This window comes from Bubalus bubalis, chromosome 12 (assembly GCF_019923935.1).
Source record: "Bubalus bubalis isolate 160015118507 breed Murrah chromosome 12, NDDB_SH_1, whole genome shotgun sequence".
Lineage (NCBI taxonomy): Eukaryota > Metazoa > Chordata > Mammalia > Artiodactyla > Bovidae > Bubalus > Bubalus bubalis.
The window spans coordinates 15055489-15071549 of record NC_059168.1 but is presented as its reverse complement, the minus strand read 5'-3'; the positions used below and the strand labels follow the sequence as shown (position 1 = coordinate 15071549).

Below are 16061 nucleotides of genomic sequence, written 5' to 3'. Positions count from 1 at the left end.
GGAACTAAGATCCCAAATGCCTCTTGACATGGCCAAAAAAAACCCCCAAAACCAGCTACAGTCTTTCAGACCTACTCCAATGACGCTTATGATATTGTTACTGTGTACCCATCACAGATTTGTTTCTTCTTTTGGTGTTGCCCTTGCTATGTAATAAGTGTTATATCTAGGTTATCAAGCTAAAACATGAAACAGTACAGGTGTGGACTTTTGGACAGACTTAGTTTTTGCCCATAACCATGTACAATTTTGCAACAGAGGCTAGTCACATGAGACATGTATTTGGATTGTCCTGTATTACTGCATTTTTCTTATTCTGAAAATCCTTGACATTCCAGCTGACAAAAATGAAAACTGTGATATTTCAGATCAGTTTTCTAAAATCTTTTATGCTAAAATCACATACAAGAATTGACTTTGAGACTACTAATTTTGACACCTTTAAGATCTGTACAAAAGGGTGTTGTCTTGAAGCAACAGATCAGTGAATGCCATTTGGGATATTTAGTTTTACCTGTCAACACCATCCTCATGTACTCATCTACACCATCTTACACATGACGCACAGCTGTAGAATGCGTACTTTTTGGTCTGTATTTCCCTTTGCATTCATTCTAAGTGTCTTAATAAACTGCTGTATTGTGCTTAATGTAAAATAAAAGAAAAAACTAGCACACAGTACATCTCCAATCTGTTCAGCATTGAATGCATACTTTTTACCAATGACACCGATCATGTGCTTGTGTTTCCTGCTCAATGTACAATTTTAATTTATCCTCCCTCCTCATACTGCACACTGATGATTTAACAATAAAGAACAGTCTGTGCCTGTGATTTGCACACTGAGGTTCCTCATAACTGTTGGCTTATTAAAGCCTAAAGTCCAGTAGCTATAGGTTATGTAAATTCCTCATTAATAACAGATTAAAAATCTAGGAAGGCCCAAAGGGAAACACTATGCTCCTCACCGACAATAAAATTATCGTATTTCCTCAATTATTAAGATATACATCTTCACACCGTAACATTTCTAATCATGATATATTTTATAATCATTATAATTGATATCAGTGTTCCTTTTTTCCTGAAAAGTTTCGTTATCAAGCAAATTCGTGTATTTCATAATCTAACAGTATCTCTGGCAAAAGGAATTAAGATCTATAACTAATCAAACAAGTCTATCCTCCATCCATGAGTATAAAGCTATTTCTATCTAATCCTTACCTACATAATTATAATCATAGGAGATAATTTTCCATACAACTCCACATAAATACATACATACAAATATACATGCACACATAAATAAACAATGATGGATTACCTGAATTAAATTCTTGGATTGCAGAACTAACTCTTTTTCACTGATGCTGTGCTTTGGCCTAAACACCAGGTCTATGGTAGTTAAACTAAAAGTCAGGGAGGGACTTGGGTTACATCAAAAAGTTGAAGAAGGGGCTTCCCTGGTGGTCTAGCAGTTAGGAATCTGCCTGCCAATGCAGGGGACACAGGTTCGATCCCGGGTCCAGGAAGATCCCACATGTTGAGGTGCAATTAAGCCTATGGGCCACAACTACTGAGTCCACGTGCCTAAGGCCTGTGCTCTGCAACAAGAGAAGCTACGATGATGAGAAGCCCGTGCACTGCAACGAAGAGCAGTCCCCACGTGACCCAACTAGAGAAAGCCCATACACAACTAAGACCCAGAGCAGCCAAAAACAAATCTTTAAATATAAATGAATAAAAGCTAGTGTGCTTAAAAAAAAAAAAAAAGAAAAGAAAAAGCTGCAGGAGGAGGGTCTGGTATATACAAGGAGTAAAGACAGGATGGGAGCGGATACCACAGCTCCCTGACCAGCAGTGGTACAAACACTCCTTCAGCCATGGTTCTCCTAATTGCAGGAGAGACGGGCTGTCCCTCTGTGTGGTCTCATCCCTGAGTTTCTCCATCTTTCCCTTCTTCCCTTCCTTCTTCTTGTAGAATCCATAGCTGTCCCTGCTCACCAGCCCCCAAAATATCACAAAAACAAACAGAAAACTTGGAGCAAGCCCAGGAAGTATGTAAGATCTCATCAAAGACATTCCTCAGGACGCCTTATTGCTGCCACTCTTCCTTCCCATCTCCCTAGCCCCTACTCTTGGCATTATCTTCAGTACAGTTAGAATTTTAGTGCTCAATGCACCAAGCAAATTTGTTTACTGGCTCTGGAATGAAAAGTGGGAAAACACAGGCTTCAAGGACAGTAACATCAACCAAAGTACAAGCAGAAATGTTGGTCTGGGGTCTCTGGGATAAGACAATATAAATGCTAATAGCCTTCACAGAAGCAGATGGAAAGCCTATTAAGTGGATAAACTGACCAAAAACTATGAATTTAAGCTACAAGAGAACATATTACCCAAGTCAGAAACACATACTATGGCAGAAACCAGCCCAATAATAACAGAGTAGCTGAAAACAGATCAGAAAACTTGTAAAATGGAATTCTGATCATCTGTTTACATATTTAGAAGAAGCATAAGAAATGTCAAGGCTCTTAATACTTGAGAATATCAACAGAAGGCAAAAAATAAGGTAGCCACTGGAAAAATTAGTTTCTACTCAGTCTGCCTTTTTTTATTTTTTTTAGGGCAGTAACATATAAGTAACTACTTTATTAATTCATACTTACCGAAATCTAGAAGAAAAACAACAGTTTATCTCTGAGGATAAAAACGGCTTTAAAATGGGTTTTGTTTTAGATTCTTTTTAACATCCAGCCACCTTGTAAAAGCTCAAGAAGGGTCCAAAAAAGCCTCTTCCCACTCCATCCGGTGTTTCTACGAAATTTCCCTATGGAAACTATTAGACTTGGATGCTAATTTAAACAGCTTATGATCCTACTCACCTTGGTTAAATATTCCTGAGGAGTGGGTGCTGGAGTGAATTCACAATTTGAAAAGACAGTTCCTTCCCTTCTTACATCTAGAATAAGTTGTGCAACATAATTTTCCTGGAACCGTGTCCTTTTTCCTAAAGCACCTGAAAATACATATATTATACTCAATAACTTGCCAATCAGAATACCATACAATCATAAACAGTAGTACTTTCAGAGTGCTTTAGAGCTTATGAGGTATTTTCCCCATTTCAAATAAGAGAAACCTGAGGCCCCATGATGACTTTAAAGTGACTTATAAAATTATAAAGCCAGGAAGCTACAGGCCCAGAACTCAAATTTCTGCCACTAGAAATTCCCCATACTTACCTTTGCATTAAACTACCTCCCTCCTCAAAAAAGAATGCATTCAACGTCACAGGGAGAAGAAATACTCTCCTCTCCATACAACAGATGAAAAAGTGTTAAGTTCTGAAGTGTAGTCTCGCTTGCACAAGATTACATGGTTTTTAGTATCAGAGCCAGAGCTTAAAGCCAGGGTCTGCAGATTCTAAATCCCAGTCTTTCTATTACATTATCTGGCTCCATGTAAGGCCAAATATTGTTTTTACTTTGTATCTGAAATAGCTAGCTGCAGAACAGCTTTAAGAGAAGCACAAGCTCTAACATCTATTCTCTGGTGAGAGTCAGATTACAAAGACTCTTGATTACAAAGACCAGTCTAAGAAGTCTGGACTTCATCCTGTGATGAGTCTGGCTCTATGTTATACAACAACCATTGAAACATGTTATACTAAAAATAGCTATTGAGATGGTCTAGCACAGCTTGCTTTTTTATAGTAAGGCGAGAGCTGAATGGAAAAAAATCATAATCTGATTCTCATTTTATATTTGTGAGCACATTTGTATTTTTAAGTTTTTCAATCTTAACTTGGAAAAAAAATATGAAGAACTAACTAGTAACTACATCAACAAAGCTGACTATGCTGAGTACCATGATACTAGTTTCATAAACGATCCCCCCAAAAGCCTGTTAGGGTCAAAACATAATTTCTAAAACTAACTTCACAACTCGTATTGAAAGTGTTAGTTGCTCAGGTGTGTCTGACTCTTTATGACCCCAGAGACTATAGCCCGCCAAGCTCCTCTGTCCATGGAATTCTCTAGGCAAGAATACTGGAGTGGGTAGCCATTCTCTAGATCCATTCCAGGGAATCTTTCCAACCCAGGAATCAAACCGGGTTCTCCTACACCACAGGCAGATTCTCTATCGTCTGAGTCACCAGGAATCCATATTACATATAATTATATCTCAAATATAAGACTCCAACTTACACATGGTCATTGTTCGCAAAGTTATGTTAGATATTTAATAATTTTCCCCATACAAACAATGTAATAAAAGGTGGCTAATATTCCAGACTAGGCCACTAAGTTATATTTACCTCATAATATATCTTAAGGATTTTACTGACAGGACTACTCAATGAGCATAGAGTTTAGGGACTAAAAATGGGCCTCAAAGATCATCTAGACCCAACCTAGAGAGGACTGCTGCTGCTAAGTCACTTCAGTCCTGTCCGACTCTGTGCGACCCCAGAGACGGCAGCCCACCTGGCTCCGCCATCCCTGGGATTCTCCAGGCAAGAACACTGGAGTGGGTTGCCATTTCCTTCTCCAATGCATGAAAGTGAAAAGTGAAAGTGAAGTCGCTCAGTCGTGTCCGACTCTTAGCGACCTCATGGACTGCAGCCCACCAGGCTCCTCCATCCATGGGATTCTTCAGGCAAGATTACTGGAGTGGGGTGCCATTGCCTTCTCCATAGAGAGGATAAACAGGTTCAATCATTTCAACATTCACAGACTGTTGTTTCAACACTCACATAGCCCAGGTTCAACAGGTGTAAATGGTGTGACCAACTGCTGATGTTTAACTTTCATGAATGTTTTCAATAGAGAATGTCAATATTTTTAGGCTAGGGACAAGGAGATACATTAAAAGAAAATAATGTTTCTTGTTTGGTACTCAGAAAAAACACAGATTTTAGGAAAAATTCTGTAATTTATTGGTTCATCCAACAAATGTTTATTGAGTGTATACCATATGCCAGGCAGTATTCTAAGAGAGTGAAGAAGCATCTAAACAAAACAGTCAAAAAATTTCTGTTCTTAAGGAATACAAGAAAGGCAAGATAGAAGCTACAGGTGGGTATCTGCAGAAAAGGGCAATGTAAGAAGCCAAACTAAACTTGAGAATCTGGAGGGGTCTTGGGAAGCCCACAGTCACAACTAAATGGGCGACGTCCATTTGTGTACTGTCTAGCTATCATACATTACCAAAATGTCTAACCAGATTAGAAAATAAGTGAGCATTCGCAAGAACAAAGAAGATATAGTTTCAATTCTGTTCTAAACCTATTAATTCTTTAAATAAAATCTTAAAAACATATTTTTGCAAAGCAACCAAGAGGATACAGATAATCAAATACCACCATAAAATACAGTCAAACCATCAATGTATATACTAGTTTTATCATACATCAATTATCCACAAAAGGTTAAAAATCTTACCTGTCAAATCAATTTGTAATCTGCAGATGTCTTTAGCAATACTGAACTGATCTTTTGCTTTTTTATATTCATAATAATATAAAAATATATATGCACATTCCAGATGGAATTGAACAGCCAAATATCGACCTGAATCATCCACAAATAGATCCTCTAGCTTCATCACTGTAAGACAAAAGATGAGACACTGAAAAGTAGTCAATATCTTGTAATAACCTATGACAGAAAATAATCTCAAAAATGATTTATGTATATTTGAATAATGAAATCACCTTGCTGTGTACTTCAAACATTTTAGGTCAACTATACTTCAATAAAATATATATATATATATATTTTTTTTAAAGTATGAGAATAAAAATATATTAGTAAGTAAAACATTCAGGCCATAATTTGTAAAATACATATATTACATAGTTCCTACTCTTAAAGAATTTCAAGTCTGGAAAATGGGGAACATGTACTGTAATAGTTCATAGCAAGCACTGTCTGAGCACTTATATGTTCCAACCTAGAAGCTAAGGACATTACATACATTATCTCCTTTACTCCACACAGTCCTAAGAGATATCATTCATGACCCTGCTCTTTCTTATTTACAGTGTTTGTCTTAATCATGCTGCCCAAAATATGGCAAAACAAGGTGATGATACAACATACCAAGTCAATCTGCAAAGAGTTAAACAGCACAAAAATGTAATGAAGAGGAGATCAATATACAGTTTTCCACATAAAGAATGTACAATTTCTCCCTTAAAAGGAGAAACAGATGTGTATGTGGATATATCTGAGACAATATGAGTATCAAGTAGAAAATGAGTAAGTATTGGCTTAGCAGTCATATTGTATTTTTCCGAACACCGCAGATGAAAAGATGGGAGTATAATAGCCTAATAACATAGTATCTCTAAGTAGATGACTTTCAAAATAAAATATATATATAATAAAGGGGCTACTGGCATACACCAAGGGGGTGTCCAACAGTCACCTCGTCCATCCCTCTACAATGTCCCTGACAAACTGCCCCTCACAATGTCTCCAGTAACAGGATCAGCATTTCACAAAGCAATTCATATGAACAGAAGGATGTGGATGATAGAAGATACACTTACAGTGTCCCCAAACTGAGAATCTGTTTTCTACTATTCAAGCTGAAAAGAAAGTGATATCAACTGACACCTACTCTGCTCAGCCCTAGGTATTTTCCGTGTTGTGCCAATTCAAACAATGATGTGTTTAGGGCTGACATCGACCTCATTTAACCCATGAGAAAACTGAGCTTAGTCAGCTTACTGACTAGTCACCTCAGCTGAGAAGTGGCAAAGCCAAAATCTGAATCCAAACTTGTTGGGAAAAGGGGAAGAGGGAGTTGGCAGAGGAACGACCAAGGTGTAGAGATGATGTTGCAAAACGTAATCTATACATTTTCTCACCAAAGGATCTGACAGAAACCTATAGCTACGAAACAGACACCCTTTATCTTATCATGAAGTGAAAATGAGTCTGAAAAAAACGGTTTTTTATATACTGCCAGTCCTTTAAAGAGATTCTTAACTCAAAGAAGCTAAATCAAGATGTACATGTCTTACTTTAAAGGGTAGACAGGCATCCAAACACGAACTTCTCACTGTGAAAATCCTTCAGTAGACTTCCTCCACGCAAACCAAACTCAAGAAAACCTGGATCTGGGCTCTCCTGGTCGCTCAATAGTAAAGAATCCACCTGTCAATGCAGGAGATGCAGGTTCGATCCCTGATCCAGGACGATCCCTCATGCTGTGGAGCAACTAAGCCTGTGCTCCACAACTACTGAGCCTGTGCTTTGACGCCCAGGAGCTGCAACTTCTGAGCCCATGTGCCCACAACTACTGAAGCCCACATGCCCCAGAGCCTGCACTCCACAGCCAGAGAAGCCGCCACAGGGAGAAGCCTGCACACCAAAACTAGAGTGCAGTCTCCGCTTGCCAGCAATGAACAAGAAAAAGCCAGCACAGCAACGAAGACCCAGTACAGCCAAATAAACTCTTTTTTTTAGAAGAGGCAGGTGGAGGTGCAGGGAGAATAAGGTAGAAGGAAAACAAAGACAGACAGAAACTTCTCTGAACAGACCTTGTTATGGAGTTTTGACTCTGGAATCGTGTAATTACTTTACATATCAAAAAATAAATCAGAAAGAAAAAAGCAATCCCTAAAAACTGAAAACAAATGGAAAACTAAAACTCTATATAACAAGTTGGTGAAAGATCAAGAGTAACTGCAAAGGACTTAGAGCACAGTATATGTCCTTAGTGTAATACACTGAAGGGAGAGAGAGCTGCAAAGACATCCTGAGCCTTATTCAGTGGTCTTACTGTTAGTTGGCATGCTGTTGCCGCTCTCAAGCTTTTTATACATGCAACAAAGCAAGTCACTACATTTATATTGTTTGGCACAAGATTTTCAGTTTAAAAAAAGAAGCACACATATGAAATCACAGATATTGACATGATGCAAGGTTAAATTTTTTTAATCACATTATTTCTTTGCTAGTATCATACTGTTGAAATTACCCTAGTTTTTAACTAACTTTTATACCTGAAAGCCTCCATCATTATCTTTCTCTTTAAAAATTGTCTTGACTATTCTTACCCACTTTTTATTCCAGAATCAATTGGCAAGTTCTCTCTTCAAAATGTTTGTAAAGGCACTAACTGTAATTTCACAATTGGCATCTTGACAATAGTGATCATCCTATTCAAGACAACAGTATGCCTTTAATGTTTTTTTAGTAAAGTTGTACACTTGACTTCATTTTGGTTTTGAACATTTTAAGAAATCCCTGGGTTAAATCTTTTTTACCTTTTCTTTGAAATATAATTGCCATATAACATGCCATTAGTTTCAGGTGTACAACATAATGATCCAATATATGAATATACTACAGAATGATCACCACAGTAAGCCTAGTTAACATCCATCACCACATATAGTTACAATTTTTTTTCTGGTGGTGAGAACTTTTAAGATCCACTCTCTCAGCAATTCTTAAATATACAATACAGAATTATTTGTTATAGTCACTATGCTGTGCATGTAAGGTGAGATTTTTCAACAGCTTTACTGAGATGATTCATACACATACAGTCCACCAATCTGAAGTGTGCGATTCAATGTCTTTTCGTATATTCCAAGAAATGTGCAACCATCACCATAGTCAACTCTAAAACATTTTTATCACCTCAAAAATAAATCCTGAACCCTTAGCTATCACTCTCTTCCCCTCATCCCTCCCATAGCCCTCAACACCACTAATATACTTTCTGATCCTAACTTTACCTATCCTGGACATTTCATATAAAGGAAATTATTTATCATGTGGTCTTTCATATCTGGTTTCTATAATTTAGTATGATGTTTTCGAGGTTCACTTGTGCTGAAGTATGTATCACACTTCATTTCTGTTTATGGCTAAAAAATAGTGTAATAGAAACCACTGTATGAATATAAAGTATTCTGTTTACCCATATATCAGTTGATGGACATGTCCATCTTTTAGCTATTATGAATAATGCTGTTATAAACATTCATATACAAAATTCTGGGTGGACCTATGTTTTCATTTCTCTTGGGTATATACACCTAGGAACTGCTGGATCATATGATGATTCTATACTTAACTGTTTAAGAAACTGCCAAACTGTATTCCAAGATGGTTATACCATGTTACATTTCCACCAGCAGTGTTCCAACTTTTCCACATCCTCCACAATATGATTATCTCACTTTTTTTAAATTACAGCTATCCATGTGGGTATAAACTGATATCTTATTGCAGTTTTGATTCTCATCATCCTGATGACTGATATCAAATGTTTCCTCATGTACTTATTGGTCATTAGAATGTCTTCTCTAGATAAATATCTATTTATAACCTTTGCACATTTTTTTATTGGTTTACTTGTCTTTTATATTACTGAGTTGTCAGAGTTTTTTATATATTCTAGATACAAGTTCCTTATCAGATACATGATTTGCAAATATTTTCTCCCACTCTATGGCCTATCTTTTCACTTTCTTGATAGTGTCCTTTGAAACACAAAAGTTTTTAAAATTTTCTGAATAGACCTTGTTACAGGTTCATAATCTTGCTATGAAGTCCAACTTTCCTATTCTTTTTTTGTTGTTGCTCATGCTTTTGGTTCTAAGAATCTACTGCCAAATCTGAAGTCACAAAGATTTACCCCTTTATTTTCTCCTAAGAGTCTTAGAGTTTTAGCTGTTACACTAGGACTCTAATCCATTTTTATTTAACTTTTCTATATAGTGTAAGGTAAGGGTCCAATTTCATTCTTTTGCATATGGTTACCCAGCTGTCCCAGCACATTTGCTAAAAAGACTATTCTTTTCCCATTGAAATATTTTATATGTAAAGCAAATAATTACATTAACATTGTTATTAACAAGATTTTCAGTTTAGGAAAAAGATACAAATATCAATATAAACACTTTGTACAGTTAAATTTTAATTGGAGCTCTTTGGTCAGGGTTAGGGACTTGACATGGATTCAACCAATGTGTTTTCTAAGAACGGTCTCAAAAAAGGGCCTCAGCTGGGTGCTTGCCTAAGTCTGAAACGTGCGTTTTGTTCCCAAAACCAGGCCTGGTGACTTGACCAAAGGCTCAGCCAGCATGTTTGCAAGGTCCACAGCTCACCCAGAGAGTCTGCTCGGGATCAGTCAGAGGCTAGAGTAGTGTTTGTGGGGACTGGGGTCTCAACTGGTGTGCTCAAAAGGGCCAGGGACTCAACCAACATTCAAAAGAGCCAAGTCAAGGATTAAGCTGTGGATTCCCCAAGGTCAGGGCCAAGGGAGCAGCCTGAACGTAGAGACTGACTGTGCACCGGAAGACTGTACACACACTTACACTGAGGTTAATGGGAGCCTGGTTTTTCATTGTCAAAGAAAGGAGTTAGAAATCTGGAAGAGAGAAGACTAAAATAAATTCTGTGATATTGGACTGGAATTGGAGATGATGCAATTCATGGTTTTTAATACATAGATAAATATAGAAATAGACACAGATGTACATGTGTACTTACATATACACATACACATACTTTCCAGCTATGGCTGTTGAAAGACTTTAAAAGGAACCAGAGCTCCTTGGAGAAATTACTGATTCCAGGGCCAGAGCAAAGTAATCCAAAATAAGGAAGGCTAAAGCATCTTCTTATGTCAGAAAATAAAGAAGCACTCAAAGATATGTTGAAAGGGCACAGAAGCCAATTTGAACAAGCCTCAACTGGCCAAATGTGGGACACTATGAAGGCCAAATTGTAATCCACTGAATGAATTTGGAATTTGTGAGTGGACACTAATGTCAATATATAAATGCATAAATTCAAAGTTTACTGAGGAATAGGAGACTTATATGGTATCTAAGTACATCACCATACAAGAATTAATTATAAAGAGTGATAACCAAAAACTGCAAACGATCAAGTTTCCATCAACAGATGAAAGAACAAACAAATTATGGTATTTCCATATCATGGTACTGCTGCTGCTGCTAAGTCGCTTCAGTCATGTCCAACTCTGTGTGACCCCATAGACAGCAGCCCACTAGGCTCTGCGGCCTCTGGGATTCTCCAGGCAAGAACACTGGAATGGGTTGACATTTCCTTCTCCAATGCATGAAAGTGAAAAGTGAAAGTCAAGTCACTTAGTTGTGTCCGACTCTTCGCAACCCCATGGACTGCAGCCTACCAGGCTCCTCCGTCCATGGGATTTTCCAGGCAAGAGTACTGAAATGGGTTGCCAGTGATCATGGTATACTACTCATCAATTGAAAAGAATGAACTATTGCTACAGGTGACATTATGGATGAATCAAAATAATTCTGCTGAGTCAAAGAAGCCCAGCTAAACACACACACACAGAAAGTGTGAAACTATATGAAATCTCTTTTATAAAATTCAAGGAAATGCAGACTAATATGTAGTAACAGAAAGCAGATCATTGGTGGCCTGAGAGGCTGAAGGAGAGATCAGGAAGGGTGTAAGAGGATGGGATTCCCGACAAGCACAAGGAAGTTTGGGGGAACAAAGTATATGTTCATCATCCTTTAATGATGGTTTCACGGGTGTCAATACATGTCCAAACTTTACACATTGACACTTTAAGTATGTCAGGTGTTTGTATGTCAATTATATCTTAATAAAGCTGTTTCAGAAACAAAAAATGTACAGAGAAAATGGGTAACTCTAATGAAGAAGACTGACAGATACCATCTTAATCAAGTAACCAAAGTTAGTATCACCAGTAATGAGACCAAATGAAATCGTGTGCCACCTGGCAGGATGCAGTGTGAATAACACAGCACAACTGCGGTGATAAATCTATGTTGAAAGACAATAAAGAGATACGACAACTAAATATAACACTAGGTTCTGGACTGGATCACGTTGCTATAAAGGATGCTTTGGGCACAACTGGCTAATCTTGAACAGCAGTAATTAGATATCAGTATTTAATCAATGTTAATTTCCTAATATTGGTGGTTGTATTGTGATTGTACAGGCAAATGTCTTCGTAGGAAAAACACCCTAAAATGTGCAGAAGTGATGGGACATCAATTCAACAACTTATTTTAAATGGTTTCAGAGAAAAAAAAAGTTCTTTGAACTAGCAACTTTTCTAGAGATTTATGTTTCAAAAAAAAATTTAAGTCCAAAATATTAGCAATTAAAGAAAAAATTAAGAACATATCTTGCCTTTCCTACACAGACTAAATTTTAGGATTCTCACATAACCCTGGTTGACGAGTTCTTCTTTACAAAAGAATTCTAGGGGGAAAAAAAAAGAATGACTGAATTATAAAATCACTAGGTAAGTACTTACAATGAATAGACAGATGGCACCTTCAGAGCCAAATGCAGAGTCACCTAAGTAAAAATGCCAACCAAATGGAAACTTTGTAGGATCCTTGATAGCTGGACGGAGGGTGTCCATCATAAGCCATGAAGACCAGGGAGGCCCAGAACCATAGGGAAGTGCCAGCCTACTCCGACTCATTTCCTCAAAATTTTTAAAATCCTCTTCTCCCTGACCTCCATACTTCCCAAGCTTATCTCCAACTGCTACCCTCCTCTGGTTTTTCCATCCTCCTCCTGCCTCTCACCCCCTTCCAACTCTCCCTTTCTCCATCCTATAATTCTAATCAGTATCTACTGAATTATTTTACACGCTTAGAATTGGGCTAGATCCTACAGCAAAGTTAAGCCCTGTGCTCCCCAAAAGAGAAGATGGAAGAAGCACTAGGAAGAAAAGACACATAATCATTATTCAATATACAGTAAATCTGATTTGAAACTGGGTGGTACTGGCCATAAATACCATAGGGGGAAAATCCATAAGGTTGGGATAGTTGAATAAACCTTGTCAGAAGGGCTAGGCCTTGAAAGATGGGTAGAATTTGGCTGTAACTCCACCTCTAGACTGTAAGGGTCACAAAAGTAGGGTCCACATGTGTCTTGTTCACTGCTGTTTAAGCCTAGCACTTGTCACAGCTGGTGCTCAATAAATATCCTTAGAGTGGGCAAATATTTAGAAACTCTCTGACGGCTGTCGCCAACACAGAACTCCAATTTCCCATCCACCTAGCTCCTATCAACCTGTTGCAGCATCACCTGACACACAACTCCTAACACTGTCCAGCCATTCCAAACTACTGGAAATCCCAAATACACAAAGATGTCTCGAGTCTCTGTGCCTCTCTCTGTACATGTTACATGCCCTTTCCAACTACCTAATGAATTGTTTCTCATTCTTCAAGAATCAGTTCAAGTATTAGCCACTTTGCAAAGCCTTCTCTGGTCTCAAGTTTAGACTAATCATATCCTTTCTTTCATTCCTTCCTCTTTTTTTCTAACTGAAATACAGTTGATGTACAATATTATGTCAGCTTCAAGTGCACTACATAGTGATTTGACATTTGTATAACATCTGTATACATTATGAATGATCACCATGCTAGCCTAATAACCATCTGTCCCCATACAAAATTATTACAATATTGTTGACCACACTCCTTATGCTGCATTAAGTCTCCATGGCTTACTTATTTTAGAACTGGAGGTCTGCCCCTCTGAATCCCCTTTTATCTATATTGCCCCTCCCACCTTCCTTTCCTCTGGAAACCACCTATTTGTTTTCTGTATCTATGAGTTGGTTTTCATTGTTCTGTTTGTTTTTTAGATTCCCTATGTAAGTGAGATCACACAATTTTTGCCTTTCTCTGATTTATTTCACTTAGCATGATGCCCTAAAGGCACATCCATATCGTCACAAATAGCAAGGCTTCATTTTTTTAAATGGCTGTCATTCCCTTCTTTTTGTGCCCTTTTTTCTTTTTGTATTTTAGCCTCCATCCCACTGAGTTCAATGACATCCCCAGCAACTACCAGTGACCAGATCACAGCAAGAAATTTAAAAAAATTTTTTAATTAAGTATCAAATTACACATGAAATACAAAGTCAAAAATAAAACTGAGAATAATTAAAGATTTTCCTAATTTAAAAAAATGACCTGATGAAATCGTTATGTAAAAATAATCATTCAGGGACTTCCCTGATGTCCAGCGGCTGAGACGTCCACATTCCTCATGCAGGGGGCCTGTGGTTCAATCCCTGGTCAGGGAACTAGATCCTACATGCGGCAACTAAGACCTGGAGCAGCCAAATAACAGGCAAACAACACAAACAAACGAAAAATAACAACAGTCCAGTACTGCTGTACAAGGAGAAGAAAGGAAGGCCAAGAAAGAGTCTACAAGTCAGGTGCAACCCTAAGACTCGAAGTGATAGTGATAAAACCTTCAGGAACTGCAAGACTGACCATACAGAAGGAAGGACAGACCTACTCTGAAATTATCTGTTGCTCAACATCAGTGCTATCCAATAAAACTTTCTGTGATAATATTAAATACAGCTTCACTGTCCAAAATGGTAACCATTTACCATCAAGGTGGCTTCCAAGCCCTTGAAATGTGACTAGTGAAACTAAGACACTGAATTTTTTACTTCTTTTAATTAGCCACATTAGTGGCTAGTGGCTACTACACCGGACAGCACAGCTCTAGACAGCAGTTACAGGCCACAGAAGAGCAGGGTTTTTTAATTTACTAAAAGGAAGCACTCTGTAGCAATTATGGATCCCAACAAGAAAGCCCAAAGAAAGAGGACATAACTTTTTTTGGTCACAATCTTTCAACAGATCCCAGCATTAAGAAGCCGGCCTACAAAGAAACACATCATTTTACACCTGGAAAAGACTCACAGACCATCTTTACGCAGAAACTCTTGGTTTGGACATAAGACAAGCTCCCTGAAGCCACACAGGGTGTGAGTGACAAGAGAAACTGAAAGTCAGATCTTAATACTCTAGGTTCTGTTAATTATCTTGATTCTGATACTTTCACAAGTATATACATATATAAAATACCACCAATTCTACACTTTAAATATGAGTCTTACTGTAGGCTAACTACACTCCGGAAACACTGCTAAAAAAAGGGTGGCACACAAACCCACCACTACACCTTCCTATGTCAAGTCTTCAGTTCTATCTCAGACCTGTTGCAAGGAATAAGCTAGTTAACATATTTAAAGACCTAGAACAGTGCTTGGTATGGAGTATGGACTACTGAAATGTGATCTGCATTATAATTATCAGATATTGGAATTCTGCCCTACTGACCAGTTTAGAGAAAAGTAATGAAGAGAAGAGTAAGCAGGATCTGGAGTCAGAAACTCCAGGGCATAGTTCTGGTTCATGGACAATCTCTTTGAGTTTCAATTCTTTGGAAAATGAGTTAGCTGGACAAGATAATCTCTAATGGGTCTTTCCAAACTACAGATTTCAGACACTGACTAGGGTAAGAGTTGCAGGAATGGAAAAGAAGGATGGACATGGAACTCTTAGGCAAGAACCGATAAGATTTAAGAACTGGCGAGATACACAGAATGATGAAAAACAGTGAGTCAACCATGAACACAAAGTTTTGAGAGTTGGATAACTCAAGTTTAAAAAAAAGATGAAATAAATAAACAAATAAAGCATGTTGACCCAACAGATATATAGTTATCATTTTAATAAATCGTTAGGTGCTCCATGATAACGAATAATCATAACCTTCTGGGTCAAAATGTCAAACCACTATATCTAAAATGCATGCTAAAACCAAAATCTCTTCTCATCAGATTATTTTAATGCTATTTTAAAAATGAAATCCCTATAGATTCATATGGATAATCAGATACTTGTGATTAGATTATTAGTATATTTAATGACATTCATTCCAAAGTATTGGGACCTTTCCTGGTGGCTCAGAGGTTGAAGCATCTGCCTGCAATGCTGGAGACCTGGGTTCAATCCCTGGGTTGGGAAGATCCCCTGGAGAAGGAAATGGCAACCCACTCCAGTATTCTTGCCTGGAGAATCCCATGGACGGAGGAGCCTGGTGGGCTACAGTGCAAAGAGTCGGACACGACTGAGCGACTTCATTTACTCACTTATTCCAAAGTATCAAAAAAAATTTTTTTAATTTATGCATACATCAGTCACCAAGAAACTA

At 37.8% G+C, this 16061-nt stretch overlaps 1 protein-coding gene across 4 annotated transcripts in view; it reads right to left on the bottom strand.

The window, feature by feature from the left end:
* TTC27 (tetratricopeptide repeat domain 27) overlaps positions 1 to 16061 on the bottom strand; it is a 178034-nt gene that overhangs the window by 141112 nt on the left and 20861 nt on the right. For all 4 annotated transcript variants that reach the window (XM_044925799.2, XM_044925798.2, XM_025260856.3 and 1 more), the window contains exons 6-7: positions 5451 to 5615; positions 2889 to 3022 (exon numbers count right to left, since the gene is read on the bottom strand). In XM_044925799.2, coding sequence (XP_044781734.2) covers positions 2889 to 3022; positions 5451 to 5615 — 299 coding nt within the window. The remainder of the gene's footprint in view (positions 1 to 2888; positions 3023 to 5450; positions 5616 to 16061) is intronic.